The 20,494-nt window shown below is 47.7% G+C and overlaps 1 protein-coding gene across 2 annotated transcripts; it reads right to left on the bottom strand.

Annotated features, from left to right (window-relative positions):
* Positions 1-6,867: 6,867 nt before the first annotated feature.
* Positions 6,868-20,198, bottom strand: R3HDML (R3H domain containing like). 2 transcript variants are annotated; one of them, XM_019484565.2, is made up of 6 exons: positions 19,344-20,198; positions 18,723-19,086; positions 14,187-14,305; positions 11,867-11,999; positions 9,743-9,858; positions 6,868-7,654 (listed from the first exon to the last, which is right to left on the bottom strand). In XM_019484565.2, exons 2-6 carry the CDS (start codon positions 18,981-18,983, stop codon positions 7,522-7,524), a joined length of 762 nt encoding a protein of 253 aa, XP_019340110.1. In that variant the 5' UTR covers positions 18,984-19,086; positions 19,344-20,198; the 3' UTR covers positions 6,868-7,521. The 2 variants fall into 2 exon arrangements, with proteins under 2 accessions (XP_019340110.1, XP_059589163.1); XM_059733180.1 differs by having other exon boundaries at positions 19,673-20,198.
* Positions 20,199-20,494: the final 296 nt, after the last annotated feature.

Below are 20,494 nucleotides of genomic sequence, written 5' to 3'. Positions count from 1 at the left end.
GCTTTCCCTCATCATGGATGTGAACAGGGGAATTTTGCCCAGAGTCTGTTCACATTACACCTCTTGAACAATTCTGTCTTCTGCCTGTCTGTCCATCTGTCTAAATAAGCAGCATCCCAAATTACCATCCAAAATGTTTCTGGGCAGCACTCAGACTCCATTTTGACCAATCTTTTTCCCCAACTCCATTTCACTCTAGACTTCAGGAAAAGCCAGACGCTCCCCAGGTCCCTTCTCCAGCCAAACCTTCCCCTGCTCATATTTGGATAACTTTTTCACCTAATTGTTTATGAGGACTCCCCTCCTCCTGCCAAGATCCAGAGGTTCCTTTTCCTTTGGTCTCAAAGGCCCCTCTTTCATTTTTCCTTATTTTTTTCTGCAAGGCCTCCAACTCTGCTAGACTTGGCAGGCCACTCCCATGACAGGCTCTCGCACAGCGAGCGTCTGTCGAGAGCGCTCCTTTGTTTATCTACTGAAACAGATGGGGAGACCAGCCCCGCAGGTGGGACATGGAGCAATTCTTCCCAAGTCTAGCTGATAACCACAGTGCTTTCCGGCTGCATGTGTCCCTGCCTCAACCTGTCAGCCCTGCTCAGCCTCTGGTTTGTCTTCGATCGGGGCTGGACTCAGACAGAGATATTTGACTACATTTGTTTAAAAGCCCTCAGTAAATCATCTATATGCTGAGGTGGGCAAGTCATTCCTTCTGTTAAAGTCAGACACAAGTGGACACTGACTTTATCATGAGTGATTTAACAGGCTGCTCAGCCATTTGCAGCAGTATCAGCCAAACGGGGGAAGGCAAAGACTGCTGCTCCCAACAGAGGGAGGGTGTGAGCTCTGCTTTCCAACTTACATGTATGTCACAGAGATTTTAGAGGTGGGGAGACCCAAATCAGGGATGTATAGAACCTCCACCTTTCCCAGTGTGAGCTGGGAGAACCTCCACCTTTCCCAGTCTGAGCTGGGAGAATCACCTGACTGCAGCAAGCCAAGGATCTTGCTGCAGAGAGACCTGAACAAACTGATCCCTGCTAGTTAAAATGGATGGAGGTGGAGGAGGGTGAGGGCAAGGGGTGGTGATGAGGAGCTGGAAGAAACCTCTCAGGTCCTTGCAGGATGGACAGGCCAGCACTGGCAGATATGGCAAGAAGATCAACTGGGCATTGACCAGGATACTGAGATAAGCAGCCGTTTTCTGCAGCAAATACAAACTTCCTGTCTGGGCCTTCCTTGCCCCACTCAGCCCTGCCCCTCCATCCTCAACTCTTGCTACCTACATTATTATAATGGTTGTTACTCCAATAGGGCCTCAAGGCCTTGGCTACGGTTGAGGCCTCACTGTGCTGGGCATTGAATGTAGTGGGAGACTGCCCTGGCCTGAAGGGCTCATGTTCCAAATGGACATGACAGACCATGAGTGAGTGGAAGGAAGTCCTAGCACCTTGTTCCCTCTGTACCACCCAAGCATAGCAGGACATTCAGTCCCCTCCTCTCATGTGGAGGATGATAATAGGAGTGCTGAGTACCTTGCAGGATCGGACCTTCTGTGCCCATGGGGTTTGGAGGTGCAAGGCATGGAACCACCTAAGTGGAGCAAGAGGAGCCAACACACAAAACTCAGGCATGTGAGATTGTTTGAGTAGAAGGTGATCCATGTGCTCAAGGGCTTTCTCTGAGGACTGATACAGCAAACACCAAGCCTGGGACACTGCTTGGTGGAGCTGTGTGTGAGAGAGTAGTACTGAAAAACACTATATGAATTTAGAAAGAAGGAGCAAGCCAAAGGCACGGCTATAGCAGCACTATTAGTGTGACCCTGAGCAAAAAGCTAAAAGAGTGCTTTGGGGCTAAATGCTGGCTGAAAGAGGTAGAAACTTGTGAGCAAAGCAGCTGTCCCTGCTGTTTGATTCCTAATGTATTCAGTGAATCGGGACTTTGGCCATTCTTTGTAAATAAACAAGATTGCTTCAAAGGAGCCCAACACCATCTTCGGTTTGCCTTCCTGGCAGAAACAAGTCACAGGATGCTGTATTTCAGCAAATGGCACAGATTAAAATGGGAAAACAATAATAATAAGAACAGCATCTGGGGGGAAGTGATCTATCATTTGGTCATTAATGTGGCGACCTTAGCACGGAGCACCTGGCAATACAATGAAACCACCCTGAGTCAGGGACAGAGTGAAATAGCCTTGTGTCACCAGCACACATCCCACTGCTCTGGGGAGACGTTTAAGGGCCTTAAGAGCCCTTGCAATTGAACCCAGTGTTTCCTAAACGATAATACACTAGCTGCTGTACTCTCCTCTTTCAGGTGATGGAAATACCAGGACACTTTCTATCTGTGGGAATGCCAAGTCATAGCCTGGCATCCATCCTCTCATTAGGAATACCAACAAACCTGCCTCTTTCAATCACCCCTGCTCATCATGGGGGCAACCAGGCCCTCGCATGAATGCAAATCCATATTGTTACCTGCCACGCATGGCCCGGGCCCTCCACCAACCACAGGTCTTCAGTTTCAGTTCAGTTTCTTCTACAGGTGGCAAAACAAACAGATGATGGGAACTGAGCTTTAAAAGGTTTTGACTTGTGCCGAAAAGGCAGTCCTTGTCCCAAGCACAACAATGCTCTGTGAGGCCGGGGGCACCTCAGGCTGAGCTCGGAGTTTGTCACTTGAACGGGCTCCTTCCGCCGCACGTAAAACCAAGCGAAGAGAAGAGCCTGAAAAACTATTCCTTTTTTCTCTTTTCTATATCAGTTTCCAAACTCTTCAATCCTCCCCAGTCCCCTGAAATCCATGCCCATAAAGGACCCAATCCTGCAGATCCTCAGTTTCACCATGGGCAATACTCCTTTTGAAGTGAATGGGAGTTTGCCTTAGCAAGGACCCAGGATTGGGTCCAAAGAGTGTGACATGGAGTAGTGTGCACACTCACAGCCTGGAGCCTCTACCTTCCCTGGCTTTCACACCCATTAGCACCCTCTGCAGAACAACAAGGAAGATGTTAATCCCCTACTCACCATATGGAGCCTCCATCTTAGCGCTTAGCTCTGCAGTTACATTGACCATTTCTTGTCGGCTAGTGTATTAGAAACTTGGGGTGGAAAAGAGAAAGAGTGTAAAATAAAAAAAAATCTATGTGTACAAGGAGCCAGGTAAAGGCAGGAGGGACTGTGGAGAAGGAGGGTGAGGAAACCTGCCTCTCCTGTTATCTTATTGATTCGCTTAATCAGGGCTAATGTGGGTGGAGATGTTAAATAGTAACCAAGCTCTTATGGAAACCAATCTGCAAGGTGCTATGGCTGTAGCTATAGCAACTGCTGTCAAGCTGGGAACTCAAACCTGGCCATTACTGCATACTTTGGGGCTCCCTTTTGCACCTAGGCTCAACACCAGGCTGACCCCAGCACCCAGGGAGATGTTATCTTGTTGCTCTCCCCAGCTGCACTGGAAAGGCTGGATACCAGCGACAGAGCCCTGCAAGGGGAAGACAAGGGAGGGGAAGGCCTACCAGCCGCACAGCTGCTGAGGCACAGGGCTTTTTATTGCCATCGCCAAACAAAGAAAACAAAGGCTCTGTGTCTGTGGATGTGAGGGAGGCTGAGGAGGCCACACGTGTGTGTCCAGGGACACGTGTTTAGGTGTGTGCACACCTGTGCACATGAGGGTACGGGGTGAATCTGTATGTGGAACGTGTGCAAACAGGTGCTTGCATTTATGCAGCAGGGCGGGTGTGTATGAGCAAATGTGTATTTTCGGGAGGGAGCGTGTAGGTGCATCGTGCCTGGGCATGTTTCTGGTGGGGGGGCGCGAATGCAGATACAATAGAGCCTGTCCTGTGGGCGCCTTCAGTGGAGCAATATGTGTAAAGCTGAGGTAAACTCTCACTCACCGCAGAATTGGGGACCACTGTACAGTGCAGAAAATGAGAGGGTCAAAAGCACCCTTCAAACTGAAAGAGAAAGACCATTTTCTCTGTGTCAGTGCCAGACTTTCAGGAGGACATGACAGAGCTTTCCTCAGATTGTCAGGAAATGGCTCAAAAGCCTGAGAGACCCTGACAGGACGAAGAGAGGTGGGATGTTGTATCTCAGCATGGCACAGGCTTACACCACCTAGATATACCCAGTATATCTTACCTCCTTCTGACTGCCACCCAAATGAGGCCTGCCTCATTTATACTCCTGGCATCACTTGTCTAACTTGCACTGCCAACAAAGGATCATTGAAGTGGATTGAACTGAGTGCATACATGTGTGGCCGTGGTACATGTGAGTACACATATTCTTGCAGACTTGGATGGAGGCATGTAAGCACATGTGCAGCTGGGTGAGTGATGTAGAGGTAGAGCCACAGGCACCAAAGAAAGGTTCTGAAAGAGTCTCTATGGTCTCTCACCATCATCTTGTTCTCCCCAGTGTCTGTACTGAATTGAATCCCCTTGTGCCCCACATTGGCCACACGCAACATTCATTACTCCCTTCAGATCCTGCAGTGTATCTTCTCGCTACATGCTCTTCTGCTGTCCCACTGAGAAAGGTGATGTGTCATCCTCCTCCTTGTCTCTCTTGAAGGATCTGGGCAGAAGTTGCCACCAAAGCAACTGGACAGAGTCATTGACTCCAGCAAGCTATGATATTGCTGTAATAGCCAGAGGATGGTTGTCCAGCTGTTGACTGCAGGCTCCCAGGTTTGTGTATGGATGAATGCTATCTGGAATAGGCCTTGTGTGGAAGTTTTAACTCATGGATGGCAACATCAGCTATGAGAAAGAGGTGTCAGCTGAAGTGTGATATGGTGTCCATGACCTACCTCACACTTCACCTACTGGTAGGTCCCAAATAAATAAACAATGATAACAATAATCCCTATGACTGGTTTTCCCTGTGGAGGGGGTTACTTTACTGTAATGTGTGGCCAGAAACCTTTTTATCAGGGATACATATACTATTCTACATGGCAGTGATTCATCTGGCACTGCTGAGGTGTTAGCTGGATGTTCTCCACCCAGGTTATCATCCTGCTGTTGGTCTGTCAGCAGTGCAAGCACACCCAGACCTGGGACTGCTCATGGCCCTTTTGCATGTGCTTGAGGTAGTAGATACTGGTGTTATTGCTGAGAGGATGCTGGAGATGTGGGAAGGCCAGGCTTGGGCTAAGCAAGCAATCAGTTTGAAATGAAGGGTTGATTCCATGCCCACCCGGATCTACAAGTGTGAAGCTGGAGGCCAGAGTAGCAAGTGCTCTCCTTGCAGAGAACAGCAGGGTGTTGTTTAATTTGTGCCCAAGAGTGCTAGGTCATGATAGCCTTCTCAAGAAAAGGATCAATCATTGTGGGTCACTATATTAGTCATTCTCTGCTTCTGAGTTTTGGAAGCCACAGCCAGGCCTGGCCATGGGTATTTCACTGCCCTGGGCAAATTAAATGTTGCAGCACTATCCCCCAGATTCACGTAGTCACTGCTTTGACTAGCAGTGATCTGAAGCCTCTGATCATCAGCCTATTCTAGAATGCAAAGAAGAGGTTTCCACGCACCTCCAGACCCAAGCAGACACTAATCAGTCCTGAGCCCAGTGTGGGCAGCAGTCTGGCCAGTGGCACTCTCCCATCCTCAGTGCAGATAGCAGGGATGTTCACCTGTGTCTGCTGCTCAGCAGGTCAGTGGATGTTATCTGCTATTCATGCAATGTCTTCACAGCACAATGCAGGGTTGGGAAGAGATACGCAGCTACCTCTGAATGAACAAAATCATATAGCTATATTAGTGTGGCATCACACCCAGACTAATGCACCCTGCTTGTCAGCAGGAAAAGCAGAGCTAGCCTGGGCATCTCTGAAGCAGCCATTAAACAGACCCTTTTCCTTAGGCCTGAAGTCTTTGTGCAGCAACTTGGAACAGATACACTCAAAGGAGAGACCCTGATCTCATTGCGCTGGGGTGCTGGCTGAGACCTAACAGGCTCATTTTGTTGATGACCTCTGTGAAGATTTGCACTGATGTCCCCAGGTAGAAGCTGAGTGGATCATCAGCCTCCCTGGTTTCCCTCCCACCATTACACTGCTGAGTTCGCCTGCCTCAGAGGACCCCTCCCGGTGTCCAACTCCAAGATGTTTAAGCCCACCCTTGCTGACTCATTGAGGAAACCGCTAGTGCATACAAGGCTGATGCACTCATCCCACGCCTACACACACATTCCTGTGCTGTGTCCCTCCTGAAGCACAAATTCATTAGGGTTGTTGGGCCCAACATGCATTTGCAAGGCAAAAAAAAGACACAGCTTGAAAGACACAAACAGTGTATAGCTGATGCCATTATTGTACCAGCTCCATGTGGATGCAAGGAGGACTCCAGGTCTCCAGGGCTGGCAGCCCCTTTCCCAGCAGAATAATTCCCTGCACTCTCCAGCACCCAGCTGGGGCAAGTGGGAAGGACAGAGACATCGGGAAGACTTGTCTATGAAACGTCTAGTAGACGTGACTGCAATACCTCCCTTCTCCCACAAGGGGGTGGCCATTACACAGGCATGTTCGCACAGGAGCTGTGCTGCAACAACTGGTTCCCAGAGCTTGCCTTGGGCAACAAAGTGAGGGTAGTTTGCAAAATATGGTCCACTCCTGCCCCCCTATTGCAGGCTGGTGGTTGGGTTCCTTCAGGTGTGTGGTTGGAGATGCTCAACCCCACATCTTCTGTTCATCCACTCATGTAGGCGAGAGCTGCCTCTGCAGGGCTGCCAGCATCACCTCGGCTTTGTTAATGGCATTTCCCTACACATAGAATGAGGACCAAGTGTGGATGTGCTGCTCTGCACTGCGAGGGCTGCATGCTCCGCGGATAAAACAAGCATGAAGACAGGCACAAGTACCCTGGTCTCAAGACTTTTATTATGACAGTCTGAAAAAGAGCCCTGCTAGTTGTGCAGGATGAATGTGGAGTCACTTGCAAGGAACCGTTGGAGCACACTGCTGCCCATGGAGCCCTCGCTGCTCCAGTCAGTCACTCAGTTATGGGGGATGCTCAGAGGAAAGTCTCATCATTATTTACATTGCTCATCTGGCTTACATGTGAGAAGAAGGGGCCCTTCTGTCTCTGCCTCTGTGCAGAGTTGGGAACTGGGCAGTGCATACATCTGGATACATCTATGCCCTGCGAATCTAAGCTTTTGCCTACTTCCCTCAGAGCTAAAAAAAAAAAAAATACAAGCATTCCCTAAAGAGCTGTATGAAAAAATATAGAGACACAATGACAGCTCAGCCATTCCCTACACAGCACTACGGGGAAAGCAGGGACTGCTGGTATATAACAGTCATAGAGAAGTGTTCAGCTCTTACTGCTTAAAGCTTCCTAAATGCAGCTGAGGCAAATGTGGAGGGACGGAAGAGAAAGCAGCCTGGGATTTCACTGCCATAAATAACCCTTGGTGTACATGGTAATTCCCATTCTTTCCTGTCAACCAGCCATGGCTCCTGTCCCGGGTTCTCCCACTGCTCTGAAGCCTGGCACAGTGGTCTGGGGCCTAGAACCAGCTGACTTTGTTGGATTTCAGTCCTGTGAAACACATGTTGTTGCTGCAGATGCCCCCATAGCTGGGTGGGCAGGCTGAGCACGGTCTCCCCACCTTGTACGGAGCTTCTCCTATCCAGTTGCCCCTGGAAAGAGAGGAAGCAGTGGTGGGTGAGTCACATCACTCACTGCCTGGGAGTTTGTTGGCTGTCACATCTGGATTCATTGTACTCTAGACAGGGAGGCATGTGGGTAGGAGGCCTTGGATGGACCATGCTGTCCTAGACAGGTTGAAATCAGGTTGAAATCCAGGTGCACTTGCTCAAAGTGCATCCGGATGCAGGCAGACTCCTGGTGCTAGGCTATGAACCCTAGAACTAGTCCAGGGAGCTTGCCTGGAGCTCCAATGGGAGAGGCTTGTATTTTTAGAGCACTGACCAAGGTGCTGCTAACGGTGCACCTAACAAAGCAGTAACTTCAAATGGCACAGCCAGCGTCTCCCAAGATGGCCTGCTATCATGTAATAGCCTTCTTGTGCACAGCCTCCTATCCTGGGTCTTCATGACTGCTCTCATGAAGCACAGGCTGACAGAGAACCGACTATGTCAGGGGAAGAATAAAGCGTGGAAGCTGCTTTGTCTTGGCTCTTGATCCTTTGATGCTTGCACAGTGAACAACTCTCTGTAAACAAACACTGCAGTGGCCTGGGGCACACTCATTTTGGAGGCACAGTGAGACTAAACTCAGCCACCACTGCTGGGTCAGCTCCACTCCTAGTGGTGTGTCCAGACAGGATGGGTTAGGCCCACCCCCTGGTGCCCAGGGCTCTGCAGGTATGAAGGAACAGTTACATGAGGCTTGTTAACAAAAAGACTCTTGAGTCAAGGTCAGGATAGCAGAGCTGCCTGTGGCAACATTGGCTGTATACGCTTATCTCGGAGCCCAAAGGAAAACACTCTATAGAGCTAAAGTGGTCATAGGAGAGGCCAGACTGAGCAAAGGCAATGTATGTATGGGTCATCATATTCACAGGCAGGGCTGTGACTGTATGGTTAAGGGCTGAGACAGAAGTCACAGCTTCAACTTTGTGCCTCTCCTGTCAGAGGTCCCTCAGTCAAAGATCAGTGAGAGATGATGCCTAAGACACAATACTTATTTAAAAAGAAAAATCCCCTGGGAGGGGAGCAAGTGCTAGGGCTGTGCAAAACAGCACCGTTTCGTTTCAACTTCCGTTTCACCATTTTGAAGGGACAGGGTTTGGTTTCACTGTTTCGAAGCACTATTCTGTTTTGCTTTGTCAAAACTATTTCACTGTTTCGACATGTTTTGACGTTTCGCCCATAGGCTATAATGGGGAATCATGAAAATGCCTATAACTTTGTCATTTCTTTCCTGATTTGAATGAAAACAGCAAGGATGGTAGTCCCTGCTGAGGCCACAAAGTCTGTCAAGCTTCAAGGAGATAGGTTTAGGGGTTTCTGGGAAACTGCACCTCAAACTGTTCAGAGCAAAACTCATGTCACTTGTAAATGTGAAGGCACAGGGGGGTGAAAACAGCAGGCATGGTAGCCTCTGCTGAGGCCGCAAAGCCTGCCAGGTTTCAAGGAGATAGGTGCAGGGGGTTCTGGGAAACTGCACCTCAAGGTGGTGACAAGCAAAACTCATGCCACAGGCGTGTGTTAAGGCAGAGGTGGGTGAAAACAGCAGGCATGGTAGCCCCTTGCAGAGGCCATGAAGCCTACCAGGTTTCAAGGAGAGATGCATAGGTGCTGATGCTGCTGAGCTGCTGGAAGACAGCTCAGTAGCCTGACCCCAAAGCACAAAGAAAGCTCAGTTCAAACAATGCTTTTATGCAGTTTTTCCATCCCTCCCGCAGAGCACCGGGATTGGAAGGGACCTCATGGAAGGATCACAGTCACTGGCCAGCTACACATGTCGATATCAAAGCAGTCCTTCCCCCCTCTTCCCCCTCCCTCTCTTTAGTTTCTGTTTAGCTGCAAGCAAGCCTGGCTTCAAAACTCGAAACGTGTCAAAACTTTCAAAACGTTTTGAGTGTCCTTATTTCGTGTCAAAGCTGTTTCATTTCATTTTGATTTCACTGTTTCAAGCTCGAAACGCATCGAAACAGCTTTGAAGCGAAACACCAGTCGAAATTTTGCACAGCCCTACTAAGTAATCCCCAGCTCCTCACCCCCTTTCCCATCTGCAAGGGAGACTTTCCTTGGCTCACTTACTTGATGGCATAGTTGCACACTAGAAACACAGCCTGCCGCCATGTGCTGCCCCACACCTTCATGTTGGTGCAGGTGTTGATGGCACAGCCAATTCTGTTGGAGGAAGCCCACACCATCTGCACGGGAGACAGGAGAGTGGCAGTGATGAGCACCAGGCAGCTGGCACCAAAGCAGAAGCTCCCTACAGGGACAGCCAGGGAGCATGATACACAAGAGCAAAGGGACCTGGGAATCTCCCATTCCAAGTTGGAGATGAAAATCTCACCAGCCTGATTCTCTTTACAGCTGTCTAAATGCTGCCTCTCCTTTGTGCTTTGTTGCTTGTATTTATCACTCCTGGCCAGTGATTTCCAATTTGTGGCCACAATCTATGTTTCCAGAACTGACACCTGCCTGTACAAAGCTTGAGCTGAAATGAGCAGCACAGATCTGAGCCGTTTCATTTTTAATGACCTGGTTCCAACCTGAATCGGACAAGGGATCAGGTACACATAGCCATGCTTGCACTGCAGAATTACCCACCCAGCCTTAGCTCTGATGAAAGTGTCTCCAATGGAGGAGTCCTCATGAGAGAAGGTAGGAAGCTCTTCCACCTTGCTCACGTGGCATTTAACTCTTCATAAAAAGCAGCTGTTATTTTTCTAGTTGCCTCCCAGACTCTCTCATGCTGCTGCTCCAGACAGTCCGGAAGTCACAACAATAACAGCTGCCCCAGGACTGAGACACATTCAACCATCAGACATGTTTGGAGGAAAGGGGATGAAACATGTACATAAGTGGCAGACACCCATGTAAATATTGGAGCAGGGATCATCAGGGCAAAGCAGGCTGAGCAGAAAGAGACCCACAGTGGAGCTGAGCAGCACAGTGGTAATTAACGGTTAGAAATGCTTTGCCACGAACCATGGAAGTCAGAGAACATTTTCCACCTTGTGCTGGCTGCTCTCCGCCTGGATCTGCTCTGGGGGATGAAGGGGCCGTATTCACTGGGAAGCCAGACACTGCTGCACAATAAATAGCTGCCCTGTCATGGAGGTGCTGATTCATGATCAGCAAGGCAGGAAGGCTGTTTTTTTTTTCTTCGAGGTGCTACTAGTGCAATGAGGGGAAACTGAGGCCAAATCCTAGAGGAAAAAGGAAGCCTTGCAGCCAATTGGCTGGAGCCTTCCAGAAGCTGGGGAGAAACCTCCCTGCGCACAGCATTTGGATGCAAACAACCCTATTCACATGAAAGTGATGCGTGTGCTACAAGGCAGCAGCTCTGGGTTTCTGTCTCTCTGAACAGCTCTCTGAGACCAAGTATGCTGCCAGGTATCTCCAGAGAAGGAGTGGCATTGAACGCCAGCTGCCTCTCTAACAATCAGGAATGCTGGCCTCTGCCTGCCTTCATGATTTAAACCAGACAGCTTCCCAAAGCCATTCCCTCCCTCCAGCTAGCCCAGCTGCGACAGACAGCAGCTCCCCTGGTGCACAGAGCAATGGAAAATGCAGCTACTGATTCCAGGAGAGGAGCTGCTGTTTGGACACTGCTTTTCTAATGTGTGTGTTTGCACTGGTTGGAGGAGGAAAGGGGGGAACATTGCATCTATGGCCAGTGACAGATGCTGGGGCAGAGCAGAGCACCCTCTGCTTGTCTCTGGGTGTCACTGCTTGTGGCCCCCAAAAGCTACTGTAGCAGGATGAGGTCTGAACTAGTGTTTAGCCTGTCCTGTCTTGGATGCGCTCCAGAGGGCTCAGCAGTACCTGCACCTGCACCTGCTTTTTGTCAGGCCTCCCATTGTCTCTTCAACCAGGCACAAACCTGGGTGATCCAACGGATTGATTTCTCAGGGAGCCTGCTGGGATTTTTTGCTGTGTGTCACTTTATTTGGGCTTTTGCTTCTAAACCAGAACCATGTGAAGCCTCACATCCTCCTCTGCTACCCTGAGGAACACATTTTACTGCCTTTGTTTGCTCCTTAGGGCTGCAGGTTTTTCTGTCCTGCAAAGAAGGACTGCCCAGATCTCCTGCAATGACACAACAACAGCTCTGATCTTGACAAGCGCCTGTTGCACCGGGGGCTCTGGGAAGCTGTCATAGTTGGTAATGCCATTGCCATGCCCTAGGTAATGCTTGCTTCCTACCTGGGTGTAATGGCTACACACAGAACCGCTGCACTTGGAAGGGCAGCTGGGGTTGCACTCCTGAGGGTAAGGGAAGGAGTAGTGCTGCTTCTCGTAATACCAGGATTTCACAAGGTCCACAACTGAGCGGTACCTGCAGAAAACCACACAAGTTAGCCATGCTTTTTATCTCTCATCTTCAGAGGTCTGGGATGTACAGTAAGAAAAAGTGAGCCCCGAGAGGTCTTGCCCAGGCTGCTCATCTGGAGACTTGTCCTGAGCATGTGTTTTCTAGGGCAGTGATTAGGATAATGCATGTTGGATGCATCCAACCTTTTCCCACTCAGTGCCCATCACCTCCCTTTTTCTTGCTACATTTGCTGATTTACCCCATGCTCTTTGGTTTTTTTGCCCAGGGGTTTTCAACAGCCACTTTCATCCTGCAGTGAGAGCTCAACACAAACTTTTTCAATCACAATATAAGGAACACTTGTTGCTAATGCATTTCTCTGTATAGTAATGGTCTCTTAAGGCCACTGGCAGCTGAGTGGCCCTGGCTCTGCTGAGGAAGCTGAGACATGCCCTCCAACTTTTGTTTTGTGAGAAGTCCAAATCAACTCTGAGACTTTCCACTGCTACTGTAATTCAGAATCACTGCCAGTGCCAAGGGCTTCAGCAGTTCAGCTGCACATGTTCATGGCAACAGTTATTCTTAACTAAAATCATTTTGTCTGCAGTGGGCTTGTCTTTGTCAATGATGTGGTGACCAGTGCTCCTCACAACAGATAGACAGCCTCTCTCTCTCTCTCCCTCCTAGACCCAAATATTTTCCTGCCATAGCTTGGATCAAATGACCAATACCACCCTATAACCTTAAACATGGCAAGATTTTCCTTTCAGGCTGCCTGAATCCCTTCCTTCCATGAGGCTGTACAGGGAAAACATAATGGCAGAGAGAAAGCACACATACCAGGCTTCAAGGATGCCTGGGAGAGAGTTGTGGAAAGAAGCCCCCTAAACCCATTTTGAGCCCAGAAACCCCCAATGAGCCTCTCTAAAATAAAGATGCTCATTGCAGGCCAGACTTTTTAGTGCTCATCTTGCAGTACCTCCCAACTTTTGAATTCATCCATATGTCAGAAAGATCCCAGAACAGGGACTTTGGTGAGAATTTGTCACAATGCAAAGATCTGGCATCTAAGAGTAAACTTTCTTGCGGGAAATTACATATAAGCAGGGATCACAAGGTGGCCTGGCTATGGCTGAATGGTGCCTATTTAAAGTGCTGGACTGAGAAATTTATCAAACTAGAAAAACAAAGAACTCTTCCAGTTTAATGAAAATGTTGTGGGTATGGGCATGTGAACAAGTTAGAGCAAAGCTAAGCTCAGGCATGAACCTATGTGTCTGCTCACAGTGACTGTTCACGTATATACTTACGATCTGTAATACATGAAAGGCAGACTACCCCACTTCCCCTGCAAGTTTGTCCTCTAGCACCTTGCGGTAATTGGTTCATGTGCACGTACTCAATACATCTAGTCTCATTTAGGTGAGTCTGTTTAGGCACCACCATCTGATCTAAAAGTTATGGGACAACTTCAGTTCGGTGTCTGAAATGAATGAGTTGCATCAGAAATGAATTTGAGTGTGGTTGGGCAGATCCATAATTGGACAGAACCAGAATGGGACGATGGATGTGAAGCTCCCCAGTAAGACTCTAGTTTTACCGTGGTGAATTCTGGTTCTTGTACCCTTTATGTCTTTAAAAAAAACAAGCTTTAAGACAACCATCTTCTTCATTCAGAATATCTGCATAGTGTGAAGGACCATACATTGGCCCCATGTAAAAGAGAGATCCTGTCGACGTGGCTCATGTTCACTAGGTCCTTACTCCACCATTCAATCACAGTGATGTTTTTTATTTTGTTCTCAATTTCTGCATGAGAAACTGGCCCTAAATAATAAGAACACAGGATTGGATGGGACCATGTGTGTCAATGCCTGCACTCTGTTATCACAGTCAGCCATGTAATAAATGCTTAGTCTAAATGGGTCCACAAGAATACCCATTTTAACCTCTCTTGCATGTCATGGACAGAGATCCCCTTCACACTCTAGAACAAACTGAAGGCTCCTATTAATAGAATCAATGGAACAACATCCATTTTTGTTCTCTGCAGAGTTCCTCCCATTTATTCCTTATATTTGGCATTTGTTCTTACAGGGTAAGGCTCTGAAGTTCTCCTCTCCTCAGGTCTGGAGAGGAAAAGGAGTTTAACCCTGGTTGGTACAAATGAAGGACACCTGCATGGTCCCATCATACCTGTGGGTTGCTTACCTGCCAGAGTGAATGGAGAGGTTCTGACCAATGTACTTCATCAGCTGTGGTGGCCCATGGTCCCATATACACTGTGCTGCCCAAGCTTCTGCGGACTTGGCCAGTCTCTCATCCCACACCTAGGCAAGGAAAAAGACATGGGGCAACAGCTTTGTTCACTAGGCCAGGAGGAAAGATGTGTGTATGTTCAGAAGAACTGATTTAGAACTCTAGAAGGTGTGTTTGAAAAAATCCGTCAGGTCCTTCACCATGCAGAGCATTTCCCTACATCATTCCTGCTAGGGTTTGTACTCACATAGGGAAGAACAAGGGGCTATCTTAGGGTGAAGGCACAGAAATAATTAACAGGCTAGGGCTCTCTCCTGATCTGCCACTGGCACATTGTGTGATGGGATGTATGATGTTGAATGAGTCCCTCCTTCTCTCTAGGCCTCAATTTCTCCACCCAGGGCATGGGGGCTAAATCACTGGTTTGTAAGTTGTTTCAAGGTCTTTGAACAGATGTTACTGTAGAAAGATGATGTGCCATCCTCCCCCTTGTCTGTTTTGAAGGATCTGGGCAGAGGTTGCCACCAAGCAACTGGACAAAGAGTCATTGACTCCAGCCAGGTATTGCATAGTGCATCCAGTCCTTCTCAGGGGGTTCTGCTCAGAGGTATCTCCTCCAATCATTTTTAAAAGTCCTGGGAAGACTGTGCCATAACCCAACACATCTCACATCTCTGCTCTACATCTCACACCTCTACCTTGGACCCAGGGAAACTCACCTGGTTTCTGATACCATCGCAAGCACATCATTAATACAGGGGTAGTAAGACCCCTGCTTCTGTGGCATGATTGCAGTTTCCTGGCTGTGCTCTGAACAGTGATGAAGAAAATTTAACATCTGAGCTCCTGGTCTCCCTTCTGGGCTAAGAAATTCTCTGCAAAACAGGCTGTGCCAATGTTCCCTACTTCATGAAAGGTCATTATTTGTATAACCCTTAAAGGCAACTAAAACCTTGCAGCCTAGCATAGATTTCCAGGACACAGAGAAGCCACCCCTAAAGGAAGGAAAGATGAAGCTGGCAAGAAACACTGAACTTGAAGGATGTGACAGACACTCTCATGAGTATACACAGACTGCTCGGGATCATTTACAGTGCCCTAGGGCAGGGGACACAGAGTGAGTCAGCTTTGTCTACCACTGCCCAAGATACACCCAGTATGCCAATCCTGGATCCTACTGGGAAGGTGAGATGATGGAGTGGTTCTTGGTACCAGTGAGTAAGGACCATAAGCTGGTCCTAGGCTTCACCAGAAAAGGTGCATGCTGGGTGGTCTCTCAGGGTGGATACGTGAGGGATGTACAGCTTGGCTGATGGATCAGATCAAACTTGGGTGTGGGGATTTTGTGCTTCACACATGATCAGCCTAAATTCCCAGCTTCCAAAGCAGGTCCAAGACTGCTCAGGCTTTCCCTGGGACTGAGACTCATCTCCACAGAAATTCAGGATGAGCAGGGAGTTCTTAAAGAATGCATGAGGAAACCAGCTATTCTGACCAATTAAAATAAGAAATCGTTCTTAGATATTGGGTACTGAGAAACACAACAGGAAGTGCCAACACTAGAATCTTTATATCCCTGTGGCTCTTATTCCACTTCCACTCTCAGCTGATGCCAATAGGAGCTGGAGGTGCTTTAGCACTTAGAAAAATCAGGGTCATTTTTATTTCCTGACATGACTTGGTGCCTCTGAGCTATATGGATTGTGCATTACACTGTTAACCCCTGGGACTGAAAACTTGTCTTCTAAATATGTACAGCTCTAATCATGCTGCCAGTCCTTGACAAATGCTGCAGTAATAACCATTACAAAGAGCAGAAGGAATGGAAACAACCAAGAATCACTTTCCCAGGACTCCCCTGGGAAAATGGTTTCTTTTCATGTGGGGGAGAGCCCCAGGGGACAGACTGCTGTAATTTTTGCGGCACTGGTAAAAAGAGTTTCCTCAGGGTTCACATGAAGATGTTTGCTCCCTGCATGTCACAGAGATGTGCCCTTTCCTGGCCGTCAAAAGCCGCCTTTCAGGTTCACCAGAAGTTCTTCGCTGGAAATGAGCACCAGACCAATCAGGCGAGATGCTCAGTCTCACCAGCGGCTCTCAGAGTTTTGCAGGCCCACCCCCCACTCGGTCTCACTCTCTCTTCATTTTTATTTTCTATTGTGGCAATTTTTCAGGTAGCAAGAATTTCCCAGTGCCCATCTCCAGGGCTTGGCCGGGAACTGGGAGCTTTCCAGATAGAGTGAAAGTCAATAGCTAGAGTGTCCTACACTAACACAGCTAGATTTTGCTCCTCTAGGGACAGAAATTACACATAAACCTGTATAAGCGATTGGAAACCAGTTCAAATCTGTAACACAATACAAGTTCAATGCACATAAACCGCTTTCAAAATGGCTGAAACTGGTTTAAGATAAACCTGGATGGAGGTAGTATCAGACCTCACTGATTTAGGTTAAATTGGTTTATTGAACTTCTGTCCCAGATCCCCTCCAGATTTAAGCTGTCTTCTCCAGCAGGGCGGGGAGGCATGTCCTAGTGCCCCCTGGCTTCTGCCGTGGGCTACTGCAGGCAGGTGGCTGCACTTCTGTAATCAAAAGTGAATGTCTGTTCACTTACGTTCAATCTATGCAGCTTAAACTAACCTGCAAAGACTGAATTGATTCAGCCTCATGCTTTTTGACTGCCTGTGCTTAGGGCCTGACCGAAGCCTTCTGAACTTAGTGGAAAGCTCCCCTAGGCTTTGGATCAAGTCCTGAGAGGGTTTTATTTCTTTATGTATTTCTGTATGTTAATTAACACACCCACCATTCTCCTACTCTGACAGTTCTTTGACACTTGAAATAAAAGAAGCAAAAATAGCCTTAGCTCAGACTCATTTGTTATTGAGTTTACAGTCAGTGGCTCAGGGATTTTATACATATGGCAAGACAGGGATGCAGGGAAGATGATGTGAAACCCATTTCTTCACTGTGTAACAACTCCCCCTCCTCCCCACCTCAACCATTGCAATCAGAGCTGCTGGCTGGGAAGTAGCAGCCTCTCTCTTTCCTCTGTCATCACTTCAGACAGCAAACAGTAGCCACTGCAATTAACAGGAACAAAACCCTCCCACTGGGCTCAGTAAGCTGTTTCCACAGGGGCCCCTCATGCTGCATTGTGCCTGCTGACACAGTGCTCTCCCACTGGTGTGAAAATCCCTCCCTTTTCTCTTCACTTTTTCCTTTGCACATGAGCTATAGTCAAAGTGGTCCCTCCTTAGACATGCTGCCTAGTTTAACTCAAGGTGTGTCACAGCAAAGGTGGGGGGGCTGTGATTGCAACCCATATAGGAATACCTAAGCTAATGTAACTAGCTCACATGCCAACAGCTGTACAGCACACGCTTCTGTGTGGGCCACACAATCCTGCCTAGGAGCATTGGCAGTTACCTGGGCAGCTAACCATCCTGATGCAGCTTCCCTGATATTGACCCCTGAACTAGGCAGAGTCAAGGTAGCTCAGGTGTGCTGGCATGAGCTGAAATGGGGGTCAGACACGATGATCTACTGAGGTCCCTTCCGGCCCTAAAAAAAAAAAATCTATGAAATCCCCCCCCTTCCCACTGCAGTGCAAACACACCCTAAAGGCATGATGCTGAACAGGTGTAAACTCCCCATGTGCACACTATATATGGAACCAACTCTGGCTTCGATTGGTTTAATCTGCATCTGTTAAAGTGCAAATGCCAGCTACATTGATATGAGCCAGGTTCAAAGCGTTCACACAGAGCTTCACTGTGGTGGTGAACATTGTACTGTGAGTAAAATGAGTGCAATTTTGTGTGTAGATCAGAGAGAGAACTGTACCACGGGCTGGAAGGGCTATTAGCAAACTGTCCCAGAGGACACTGCCAGCAGCTGGGCGCAATAGCAGCATACATTGTAATGACCCTGGCAGTGTGTAGCCTAAGGCACAACAAAGGTTAATAAGCTCTTGTTAAAGGGCACTAGATCCTCTCTCCCGCTCCTCATTCAGGTCCTTTTAAGAAACTCTGCTCTCTTGTCTTCACCATGTAAGGTTCAAAAGTACAATAAATCCCAGCTAAACCCTGATGAGGAACCTGGGGGCTAATGTTTACTTGCATGCCCCCTCTTCCCTCCTCATACTCACACAATCTCCATAGGACCCTCCCTCAGGTCATGTTGGATTTTGAGTTGCAAACCCATCAAGACAGGGTCTTTGATGCTGCCTGGCACACGTCTGAGCGTTCACAAGTATTAGCTCACAATGACAACACTGCAGGTGCCTGAGTGTGCCACCCTTGGGTCATCTTGCACACTGCTCTCAAAAGCACTGCCAGTCCTGTGCTCTGCCACACCAGATTCTGGCTATGCTGGAGTTCATGCCCGTTTCATGCCTGTTTTCTCAGCATATAATGCTAAGGCATTAAAACTACCAGTAGCCCCAGGACTATCCCATGTCCCTCTCATATCCAAGACAAGAACTCACCATATACTCCATGTTGGCAGCTGGTGGAGAGACCTGAGCCCGCACCTGGTTGTGATAGTCCAAAACTGCACTCATGTCCCTTGGAGATATGTATCGCTTTCTGCGGCTCCTTGGCACCCCGATGCCAGACAGAAGGCCAGTCTCAGTGCTGCTGGTTGGGTACAGCAGGTCAGTGGCATTAGGCAGCACAAAGGAGCTAGATTTCTGTATAATCCAGAGGACCAAGCCACTGAAGTACAGGTGCATATGCAGTAAAGTCATTGTAGGCTTTTCTCCTCCTTCAGTGGGCTGCTTTCAATTGAAATAAAACACAAATGAAATAGAAATAATGCAAATCTTCTCTCTTTCCTCTTGGGTTATTTATCTAAAAAAGAAAATAACAGATACCTGGTTTAGTTTTGCATTTCACAGGAAAAAATCTGTCTCCCACAAAACAATGAAATAGGTTTTCCTCATACCAAAAATCAAAATAGTAAGTTGGAGAGGCTGTAATTCCTCTTCATTTATAAGAGCAATTTCTCTGGCACCAGATGGGAAATCGGTAGAGAAGGGCTTTTTATTTTATTTTTTTTAATTTGAATACAAAATTTTCCCCTCAATTTTTTCAGTTTTCACACTTACCTGCCAAACCCGGGCTAATTAATAACATGCTGCTACATTAGGTTTTGGCTCCTGCCCTGTTAGTTCACAGGCTTTTGGTAGGGAGAACATATCCCCTGAACAAACTGAAATATTACAGAGATAAGGAAACAAACAGCAAATTCTGAAAGAATCATCAAGAAACTGAAGAGTCTTTTTCATGGGAGGAGAAAAATAAATGAGTACAAAACCTGGGACTAAAAAAAAACCCCAATCAAATCTGTCCTTTTCTTTTTGAATAGATGCATCTCCTAACATCAGGGAAAGACATTCCCCAAAGAAGCTGAGAGGACGTTTCCCAGACTACATACCTTGAGGACTGAGCCAAGAACAGCTGAGAAATGTTAGCTGCTGCAACAGCAGGCTAGAGATTGACCTTTGCAAACAACCTGCTCAGGCACATGTGGCAGAGGGATTTAACCTAGCCAAGTCCTATGAGCTTTTGATAGCATCTGACGCAAAATCTGCATCTTAACTCTTCCCTGGGGAATGTCCTGAAGTTTGAAAAGTGCTCTGTTAGGCGATTTATGATCTCTTCCCTATGTACACAATGCACAGCACAGCTCAGTCCCCAGTTTGTTGTGCACATATTATGAGCTGGATAAAATTGTAAAGTGTATAAAATTAATGCTATTTCATCCTGTGTACAGCCACTTCTCTTCTGCTGCAGTCTGTAAGTGGGAACTTTCCCTCGGGCTGTAACACCTAGTGATGGACAGTTCTGATGACCACTTCATAGTACCCTCAAAGTGCTTAAATAATCAATTAGTTTTAAAGCTGAAATGGCCATATACTTTGCACTGCAGAAGCAGTGTGTTGAATACTTCCCAGGAGTGTGAGGGTGACCTTAATTGGTGTAAATTGGATCAGTGTGCAGTGTTCTCACTTTGTAAGTTCAAGGCAGTGCTCCATCTTGAATTGTCCCATGCGTGTCCCATGGCTGAAACAATCCACCAAAGCCCCCCTGCCTATTGAAACCAAAGCCACAATGGCATGCTCGATGACTGGACAGACTTGTAGCCATGGTTGTGTTTAGAGCAGTCACTTTCCACATGTCAAGGTGCATTAAGCATTTGGAGTCTAAATTACACCATTCTGCTGACATTGGTCTAATCATGATATTGGGGATGGGA

The sequence above is a fragment of the Alligator mississippiensis genome, chromosome 9 (genome assembly GCF_030867095.1).
Source record: "Alligator mississippiensis isolate rAllMis1 chromosome 9, rAllMis1, whole genome shotgun sequence".
Lineage (NCBI taxonomy): Eukaryota > Metazoa > Chordata > Crocodylia > Alligatoridae > Alligator > Alligator mississippiensis.
Note: the sequence above shows the minus strand (reverse complement) of the source record. Positions and strands in the feature narration are given on the sequence as shown.

Coding starts and splice junctions, on each gene's coding strand:
- R3HDML (XM_019484565.2), bottom strand. CDS start 18,983: ATGACTTTACTGCATATGCACCTGTACTTCAGTGGCTTGGTCCTCTGG. Junction 14,306..18,722: donor CTGCCAACATGGAGTATATG/GTGAGTTCTTGT, acceptor TTCCTTGCCTAG/GTGTGGGATGAGAGACTGGC. Junction 12,000..14,186: donor CTCTCCATTCACTCTGGCAG/GTAAGCAACCCA, acceptor GGTTTTCTGCAG/GTACCGCTCAGTTGTGGACC.